The sequence below is a fragment of the Apostichopus japonicus genome, chromosome 23, assembly GCF_037975245.1.
Source record: "Apostichopus japonicus isolate 1M-3 chromosome 23, ASM3797524v1, whole genome shotgun sequence".
Lineage (NCBI taxonomy): Eukaryota > Metazoa > Echinodermata > Holothuroidea > Aspidochirotida > Stichopodidae > Apostichopus > Apostichopus japonicus.
Genome location: NC_092583.1, coordinates 7393400 through 7404107, shown reverse-complemented (window position 1 = coordinate 7404107; position 10708 = coordinate 7393400). Strand labels below are relative to the sequence as shown.

General features: G+C 39.8%; 2 protein-coding genes across 2 annotated transcripts in view; one reads left to right on the top strand and one right to left on the bottom strand.

Annotated features, from left to right (window-relative positions):
- LOC139964460 (uncharacterized) overlaps positions 1-10708 on the top strand; it is a 123095-nt gene that overhangs the window by 31636 nt on the left and 80751 nt on the right. The gene's annotated exons all lie outside the window — the stretch shown is intronic.
- On the bottom strand, positions 1307-6827 carry LOC139964953 (uncharacterized). The gene is made up of 5 exons (XM_071967062.1): positions 6630-6827; positions 5862-6003; positions 5081-5418; positions 4332-4682; positions 1307-3726 (listed from the first exon to the last, which is right to left on the bottom strand). The coding sequence occupies exons 1-5, from the start codon at positions 6735-6737 to the stop codon at positions 3547-3549; spliced, it is 1119 nt and encodes a 372-aa protein (XP_071823163.1). The 5' UTR covers positions 6738-6827; the 3' UTR covers positions 1307-3546.

Here is a 10708-nt window from a genome sequence, read left to right as displayed (position 1 = left end):
GAGATATGATACCTGCGTGCACATACCCTCACGTATTATTATTGTTTAAAAATGTTCCTTAACGTACACAGGGCCGTTGTCACTGGGGGCATGGGTGAATGTGCCTCATTCCATCCCCTGTCGCAAACTTTCTACGAATTAAATTGTATACACTGGCAAATGTAAAGTTGTAGTACACAAATGAAGATACAATTATGGAAACATATTGCACCATTTTGAAACAAAGTCCCCCTAAGCGAAAGATACTTCTCAAAAATGAGGAAACTTAGACCCCTCCCCCTAACATTCAAATCGTAACAGAGGGTAGAGCCTATATAGTGACATGAAAAGTCACATAAATTAAAGTGTTAATTATCCTTAATATTCTGACCCTTCAAATGGGGACAAAACTTTGGCCACCTCGCACCACGAATGCTGGCTAAGCGCTTGCAGTGATGACATCATGTTACTCATTTAAAACCCAAATTTGGGGTGAGATGTGTAACTCCATCATCCATGGATTGCCTACTTGCCATTTTTCTTTTGGGTGGGGATGGTAGGGTTCCCAATGGTAGTTTTTCTCTATGTCACCTTCACGATTTCGAACATCTGATGACATCTTAGATCCAAACTGTTTGTGAACTTTAGCCTTATTAATCACTCTCAGATCAATGATCGGGGCGGTGTCGTCTTTAGTATATGTTTATGTATGTTAACAGTATGAGAGACTGTGTTAAGTTGAGTGCTTATCTTTTACGGTCTCCATACAAAGAGAGTTTGTCGCTGTACCTGTGTCGAAGAGCGTCACTTTCGGGGGGGGGGGGGTGAGAAGAGAAGCTTCTCCCTTCCCCGAAATTACTTTCCTAGGGTTTGTACCTCAAAGGTTGTCTGTCATATCCTGTTGTTTGTTAAAAAAAATAATAATTGTCATGTATATCAGTGCGGAGATCCATCTAAGCTGTGGATTCATGGTTGCCCGATTGTCTGGAAGAACTGATACCGTAGAGCAAATTGCTGATACGATTACGAAACTAATGACAATAATTTCATCTATACGGCACATCTTAGGACTGTACATATCATATCTGCGACCTCCAGCCATAATCTTACTATGTGCGATAGATCAAGTTCTATATCAGCAGTCAGATTGTGCTTATCCAAACTTATCGGGAAACCCGACAGTTTTTATCTAAGATATATGTATATTAAGCGTTTTCTGCCCGACATAGTTGTGTGGCAGATTTTAGTCCCACCCAGTGGCGCAACCACATTCTGGTTGGGGGTGGGGGGGGGTGGAGGGGAGGCTGGTCTCAACAATTAATGGGGATTCACCTCCCCCAACACACACACAACAGTGCACAGAATATCACAAACCTATTGTGTACAATACATGAATATACAACATGTATCTGTGGAACAGCCTAAACAGTTTGAAATTATTTTCTTTTTCCAAAGTTGCAAATATAGCACCGTTTTGTACTTTACAAAGATTTATCTCCTTAGACCACTTCCTTGAACAAAATATCACCTTACCCGCTCACCATCCAAGTACAAACATTGTAATTGCGACCCTGGTCGCACTTGACCATGCACATTTTGTGATATTGAAATGTGAACACATTGTATATTTAAAAAATCTACATTTTGATTTTGTATTTGAACACGTCAGATCAGTTTTCATGTAACCAGAAGAATAAAACAGTGACGTAGAAAGTCTGACAACTGGTTTGAGGCCGTTCCAAAGAAGCGTTTGTAAATTTGTAGATTACATCTCGAAATGACGACGTTTCATCTCAACATTTTGACAATTTATCCAAACATTTTGATGTTTTCTCTACACGTTTCACGATTGATCTCAATATTTTGCAGTTTTGTCTTAGTTATTTGACTGTTTAGCTGTGTCACGTCATTGTATAGCTTTCTATTGAATCTACGACGTTTCAGATAAATTCAGAAAATTTGAATTTCATCTCGAAAATTATCGATTTTTCCCTTACTTTCCACGTATTACTTCAATTCATCACAATCCGAGGAGATGCTTATCTTATCCCAAGTTTGGTTCCACAAGTGAATATAATGATGTCATCACTGCAGGTGCGTAAATAACGCTTTGATTAATATGAATTTTCATGACACCATATTAGCGATACCCTCTGTTACGATTTCGAATTTTATGGGGAGGGTGTCTAGGTATTAGAAGGAAGTTTGAGAAATGGGAGGGGGAAGAGAGGAGGCACGTTCCAAATGTCTGTTTAAGACATCGACAGTTAGATATTAAATTGATATTCTAACAATTTATGGCAAAATATTGATGTTTTAAACCCAAATTTCAATATTGTTGGCGCAATTAATGTTAGCTCGCTATTTTAAGTTTTATCTCTAAATTTAGCGATGTTTTGCGGCTTCGTTTTTCTCTCGAGGTTTTGACGTTTAATTGCTAACTGTCGATGTATTAACCAGACATTACAACACTTCATCTTAAATTGTTGTAATTTTCATCTCGAAATTTATGGGAAATTGGAGACTTTCGAGATCATTTTGTCAGACGAAAATACTAGCACCCCCAGTCGTCGAACCTTAGTGACACCCCTCCCTGTTTTGCTTCCAAACTCTGTAGATGTTCATGGCGGATGGCAGTATATAGGGGAAGAAGGGAGGTGTGTGGGTGGGGTGTTCTTTTCAGTAAAATGAATGACTAGGTAGTTGAGATGATTGCTTCTTTTCGAATATTGCACTGTAATAACTTGAAAATCGCTGATGGGAAGTGGAATATGATTCTTAATTAAAGTCATAAATACGTAACAAACTCTATACTACAGTACAAAAATTACAATCCACCCAAAACGTTTGATGATGCATTTATGATCTATATATTTACAAATTTTGGAATAACAATACCAATTTTCCTTGTTTATAACAGCTCTCGTTTCGAATTTTTGCTTTCAATTTTCTTAATCTTTTAACCCTAATTGACCCTCTATATCCAGACCGGGAAGTTTCGACAAGACCACTCTCCTCTTAAATACCTGGACCAACACTAGTCACGTGACCCAACAGTTTCCAAGACAAACGAACATGAAAACAAACAAACAAATACCTTAACAACAAATATTTGTAAATACTTATCCTTACTTATAATACTAATGTGTGAAAGTGTGTAATGTATAAGTGTATTTAAAAAAAGGCTGTAATACAAAAAAAGTTGTTCTTAGGAAAAAATGTTAATACTTATGCTGGAAGAAGGTATAAAAAAATGCCCTCTGTTTACTTTTAATAAAAAAATATATAAAAAAAATGTAAAAAAGTAAGTTGTTACATAGTTTGGTGTTCGCATGTTACTTAATAATACTATACCTTATTTACATAATACCTTATACCTAATACTACTTAATACTCACAAACAAACAAAAATACACACAAAGACGAAAACCACAGACAAACCATTGTCTAAAGAACAATACACAAAAACTGCTGAGCACATGACGTCATCTAGGTCCACTAATATTCCTACAATCTTGGTCTTGTCTACACTTCCGGTCTTTCAAATAGAGGGTCAAAGAAAAAGATTTAAAATTTATTAAAGGAAGAGGGACCCTCATTTTCGGGACCACACTTCGTGGAAGGTGTGCGTGGCCACCAAGCTGCTCTTGGTCGCTCAAGCTTTTCTTGTGAAGGTTTACCGGCTGCTTCTGTAGCTGTGGGAGGCTCTAAGACATGTGAAGTTACTTGTCTAACTGCCGCCGTTTTCTGCGTTAGAAAAGAAATATTAAAAGTAGTAGTATTAAAAGTATTTTAAACAAAAATCAAATCAAAACTCATTCCAACTTCCAACTTTTGATTAATTTGTTAATCAAACTCGTGTCATTTTTTCTAATTATTCGAGATGTTCATGAATTAATGGAATCAACTTTAATTAATCGTTCAAGGTGGAATATAATTTCAGAGAGAAGAAGGGGCGGGGGGGGGGGGGGGTAGGTGAGCAGGGTATAAACTATGCAACAAAAACAACTACATTAGCAAATAAAGATATATTGAAGTAACTACAGCATTTAAGAAAATCATTAATTCAATATGATATTTTAAGGGCGTACATTCTATTCTACGATTACAATTGTCAGTCTTCAATGACTTCTTTAACAGGAACTCGATCTGCATAGTGAGGGTTAGAGGGGGGGGGGGCAAGACAAACCTCGTCCTTTCAGACTGGCATATATGGCATGAATACCGACAGTTCCATTTACTTTACGAATATTGTTGCCTATTTTCAAAGAGACGAGGAATGACCCCTCTCCAGGCCCTCAGCCTTACCCCTATAGCTGCTACCCTCTAACTTTAAATCCTATTTATCTTACCGGACGAGCAGATGCAGCTCTACTGATGGACGATCTGATAGTTTCGTCGATCTTGGCAAACTCTCCCTGATCATCTGGCATCGACAGGTTCCATCTCTTGAAGATTGCATTGATGGTTGCCTCCAACTCCTCCGTCGAGTTGGCGTATTTCGGCTCCTCTCCTTCCTCCATCTCCTCTTCGGACATCTCAGCGGTTTCGTCGATGTCGATTACCTCCTCCTGCCACTCGTCATTGTCCGGTTCCTCATCCTCTTGAAAGATTTCACGACAAATATCCTTCATCTCCTGGAACCGACTCTTTCTTCCAGAAAGTGGGGTCGGGGCGGGAGTAGTTGGTGCAGGTGTCATGCTCTGTGACAGAAGAAAAGTATCCTATAGAATGGGACTCTAACCAGAAACCCGTCAGGAAAGACAGGAAATCACACTCTCTGACAGGTGAAGCATATTCACATAGTTGGTGGCGATTCCTAATTAATCAAGTTTCTCACTCTTCAAAACATGGCCATCGTTTAACCAAACTACACTATAGTTCACGTTGTAATAGTGCAGTAACATATGTTCTGTAACAGCTACCTATCTATCCTCATGCCGACAGGAATACGTAACAATACGAAACATTTCATTACTAGGGATGAATGGGGCGCCCTCTGTCACAGTTAACAGAAATCACTCAGAGTCACTCAAGTTGACGAACTACAAGCAAGGATACTACCAACATAGAAATACAACTAAACTGAAGTCAGACCTACCTCAATCTTGAGGATGCCTTCCAAGTCCATCTCCTCCCCAGCCTCCTCCTCCTCCTCAGCCTCCTTGTCCTTCCTTTGCTCCAGTTTCAATGAGAGCATCCCCTCGACTTGTGACTTTATCTGTTCAAGCAGGTGTTCAGCCTCTTCTGCACCTACGGCATTCCCACTCAAAGTCATGATATCGCGGAGAAGTTGGACGTTATCTCTGTGATGATTGCAAGAAGTTCTGGCCAATCCTCGGGAGTTGGGGGCGCATGCGCAGTCTTGATCTACTAGATTTTCAGGCTGACCGCGGCGGATTATGCGGGTAGCGCATCGGGCATTACCGGTTTGAAATGTTGTATGAGAGGAACGCAGAAAGGATAATGGTAATTTTAGCACTAATAATACAAATCTTTTCGTTACGATTGGCAATTTCTGGAGGGAATCTTATATAGCTAAACAATCCTCAACATTTGCAAACTTTCGTGTGAGTCGAAATCAAGTATTATGGATCTTAGTTAGGAAGCCAGTCAAATTATTTCCCTCTACCATCACGTGAAATAAAGTGCAAGCACATATATCATCGGGAACATGAACTTACAAAACACTTGATTTTTTACACTCTGGAATACATTTGTAAGATTGTCATAGCAGACAGCAGACTTTTGTTTCACACTGTTTTCACGATGAGACCATTTTTCACCTATAACTCTTTGCTTCTTTACACGTTACTGTACCGTCTGATTAAAATGTCTTTACTTTGTAAAATAGAAATTAAAACGTTTTAATATATATTTACCAGGTGTCTTGGCACGGCATTCCTCTCCTAGGTGGTCCGAGAGGTTGATAGAGCATGATGAGGTACTGGTAGGGTTTCGGCACCCAGTCTCTGCAGAAGCTTTGAAGGGCTGAACACGGGTCAGGCGCACGGTTGGTTTGAACTGTTGGTGCATAAACCAAACATAAACAGATCTTAACAGAATTCGTCTCCTTTCATATTATGGTTGTGGCGGGAGTGCCATGGTGTGTTAAATGTTAGAGCGAGGGAAAAGGATCAAGGGGTGCCACTAAGATGTCACCATTATCTGCATTAAAACTATTGATCTGTTGGTCAGCGATCTCTCTGTCTGAATGGCAGGCCATTTTTGGTCATATTCAACCCACGCTGGTTTGAAGTTAATGAGCATGACGATCAGCGATTTGTCACAACGGCACATCGCGGTAGTACGGTATCGTCATACTTTTAGAGCTCGCTTGATAGATCTTGAATGAAGTCGCTACAGCCAACGATAATGTAAGATATCTAAACAGAGCACATAGTATAGTTGCAGCTGTGCCGCTAAACGCAGATGTAGGCTACACCAAAATATACCGTCGTATATGCGTATCATAAATTTAAGGGGGGGGGGGGGGGGACTGACGTTTCGATCCTGGCGGAATCTTCGGAGGCAGATTGAACCAAAGCAGACAAAAAGTTGTCAAGTATTCACTCATTGCGCGCGCTGTATAGTTGCAATTAATAAAGATGATGTGCTTGACAATTGTTTTTTCTTTCTTTTCTACTCACCAGTGCTCGGCGTTTTCGGACAATCCACCGTTTAAAGTTGCCATATCGTCCGCTTGGGGCGGATGGAGTCACTGATGCGACCTGGACTTTTGAAGAAACACAACCCATTTTGATGGATAACCTTTAGCTTTAGAGACACACAGTGAGTAACCGAGTCAAGCGATAGCACAGAAATGTGTTGACTATATTTCTTGACCTTAACCAGCGGATCAGTTCATGATTATGACGTAGGCGCTTATTTGAATAATGTAGAGACCATGAGCACACGCATTTCAACAACAGACGTTACACGTGTGGGTGCGCGTACGCGTTCACGTATACATCTCCATATATAGACATTGCATTGATATAATCACCTTAGAAACAGTAACAGCGATACGAGAGCGACGCACTGAATACTGACGTAAGATTGTGTGTTGAACGTACATGTGTCGGCCTGGCACAGAAAGCATAAGTCGCACAATGTACTTTTGCGTAGACTCACTAGTAAACAGCGCCAATTGAGCTATAGGCCCTATACTGAACTTCTTACTGAAAGTGAAACATAACTGTTAATGTCTTTCCGTATTAGAAATATGGTTTTAAGCAGTCCACATACGCGTATACACGTACGCCTCATGATTTTGTGTGTAAGAAGTAGGCAGTCATCAATCTAGAGCTAATTCTTATAATATTAAATATATCTATCGTTTCATAGGGTTCATGAAGAAAAGAAAAAGACGGACTTTATTTTGCAATATTTATTTTATTTGTGCGATTGTTTCTGTTTCTACTAACAATTATTAAAATGAAAGCTTGGTGTAAATCGGTGTTCATCCATTCGTCCTTCGGATAGAGCTTCGCAGATCCGTAGAAAAGCATAACATTATATATAGGGACAAACTGCGACTACTTTTCTTGTGGGTGGGGAGCGGAAGGGATAAGATTCGAAGGGGAAACAAATTGATCAATCGGCTACTGATTATATGTTGGCTATGCAGGGGCGTATCCAGGATTTTCTATAACTGGGGGCGCGAATTACTATCTAAGCGGAGCGCCACCATCGGTTGGCGCGCAGCGTACAAGAAAATTTCTTGTTTTGATACCACCCAGATCACCGGAAATGGCACTTCTCGGGCTTGAAAATGACCAACCACATGAACACATTTTGCCTGAGAACCAAGTATTTCCCAATAGTTTTTTTTCCCTCCATCATCTTTTTGAAGATTGTCACCAGTCATAAATCATGTTCGAACTCATCGCATGTCCTGTGGATTATTGCTTTTATGAGTGATTCTACGTCGCGGCCCACAATATCCGTCAGCCCCACTTTTGAAGGTTTTAAGCCCATTATTCGTTGAGAATTTGAAAATTTCCATTTCTCGTGAATAAACTCACTTCAAAACATACCCATAATGTTGTACAAAATTTCATCTATAGACAACCAATATAGAAAAACCTCCTTCAACCCCAAACAGACCGGTTAAAATTGCACGAGTAGAGGGAAGTGTGATGAAGAATGTTGGTCAGAAATTTTCGAAAATTCAGACACAGATACTTTTTGGGTGTAGAAATATTAAAACCTCTTTTAACGGCTATTATAAAACTTGGTTGAAGTAAATGAAAAAATAGCAGATATTTCCGAAAACGAACACTATACACATAGGCGTGGGAGCCGGGGGGGGGGGTTCGCCATTACTAATGTAAAAGAGAGTTTTGACATAATTGGGCCTACATGCTTTTTCTCCATCTACATAAGACATTTGGTTGTTTACATTAGCATCCCGCGGTATACTGCGCAACTTTCACGGACCGTACGGTACACGATGGCATGCGATGTAATAACCGATGCTTGCTTATACGATATCGATATTAATGTTGAACGCGCGCTTAGCGCGCGAAAAATTTTGGTTATTTTTTTCGGGCAAGTCGGACAGCTTTATGGCTTTACATCCTGGAACGCCAATTTCATGCTCACTGATCATGTGATATCTGCTATTTGCTTTACAAATTCGAACATGCGCGTAGCGAGGAATTTGCCAAGGTAGGGGCGAAGCCTGTAGGCAAATTATCTAAGCGTAGCGCCACCATAAGTTGGCGCGAAGCGTACAAGCAAATTTTGGCCGAAAATGCCTCCCAGATCGCTGGAAATGACGCTTCCCAGGCCTTGTTAGTGCATCTAAGCACTTTCTATTTTGAAATTACTAGCGATATCATAAAAAAAAAATATGCTGAAGGGGGGGGCGGTCCCCCCTTCCCGAAATGCGTCATGTTCCCCGACGACACGGTCGAGTTCGAGACCAGCCAGAGTTGGTTTCATAGCACAATTCTACAATTGTTTAAGGCGTATACACACACGCGCGTTATGATAGACCATATATAGTTTATATACAGATCATGAGTGAGAGAGGAAAAATGGAGTTGTCGGTGTAAGGGGTAGGGTGAGGCACACGCCCCTTCCGAAATCCTTGATCCGTCACTGGCTACCCTGTGTATATAATAGGGATCAGCACTGTAATGATGTCATTGTTCCTCTTTCTCTTCCCGATGTCTTGGCGTTTTTCTTTTACTCCCTCTTTTCTCTCTTTCTTCTTTTTCTTTTCCCTTCCTTCCTTTCCTCCTCCTCCTCTTTTTCCCCCTCTTTTTTCCTTTTTTCGTCTCTTTTTTTTTCTCCTCTTTTTCTTACCCAGGGGGCGCGCGCCCCCGACGCCCCCCCTGGATACGCCCCTGCTATGACAGGTCAAGTTGCAAAAACCTAACTGTCATTTAAAGTGACTACTTTAGAATGCCAATGGTTAAATTAGATACCGCGTTTATAATTCCATTCTAAGCGTTACAGAGAGAGTCGTACTTCCGGTTAGGTGGTGTGGTGGGTTTCGGTGACGTCACGTGTTTCCTAACTTCGCGTAGAGCCTTTTGTTTTATACAAACGTAGCTGCACTGATAGACAGGGATGAGACTGAGCCGGGGAAAAAAATCTGAAATTTATCGATCGCCGTCCTAGGGGAGGGGTTTAAGGGGAGGGGGTGTCCCCCTCCCCTTTAGAATTTTTTTGTCAGGTAAGGAGGGCTTAAATGCAAAATGGTGGACTCTAGATGGAATCTATCACATCACGTAACTCGCCAAAAAAGTGTGGAATTTCTGCTTATATAATTTATCCATTAGCTTTTTTGAACCAAAAAAAGGCTTTTTTGCTTGCTTTGTGCTACTTGATTCCACCACTGGTCAAATTCGGTGTTCCTTCCCTTCACAGTCCAGCATGTTCGGCAAAAAAAATATTAAAAAAAATAAAAAAAAATTAATAAAAAAAATTAATAAAAAAAATAATAAAAAAAAATAAAAAAAATTTAATAAAAAAAATAAATAAAAAGAATAATAAAAAATAATAAAAAACGCGAATTACGAGAAAAAACGCGAAAATGAAAAAAAAAAAAATCGGAAATCCGCGGAAGAGTCTCATGCCTGGATAGAAAATGTCTGTCGTGTTTGATAGTCAAACATGTAATCACTTTTCCGAGCGTAATTTTAATCCAAACAGTATCGACGAAACCAGCTAAAATTTGTACTCTGAGGCATTTACCCGAATTACACCTCAAAATGTAAGATTTGTACGAAGTTAGGGAATGTTGTTCCTTGCTGAGACTAATATATTGACTCAAGAAACTATACAAGCATAACAAAGATATATTTCTTGCAAAATTTGATAAAAGCCAGCAATTAAATCACAAACTTGAAGGATAGAACTTAACCACAGAGCAAATCACAGGTATCACTAGTACATTTCATGTTTGTATACCATCCTACAAACACAGGTAAGCTTTTTTTTCTTTTTTTTTTGTTCCTTTCTTTCCAGTGTTTTGCTTTAATTGCATGTCTGACGCTTACCCACCCAGACTGCATAAGCCGGTCCAGGGTGTGAATCTTTTTTTAAGGATTTTGGAAGCCGTTCTTATTACTACTATTATAACCATATTTAATGCAGTAGATTAGGTGAGTTTGCTATATGCAGTTGTGTGATATATTGTCTCATATAGGGATATATTGTCTCATATAGGGATATATTGTCTCAATCGAGAATAAAAAGACAGTTGGATGCAAGA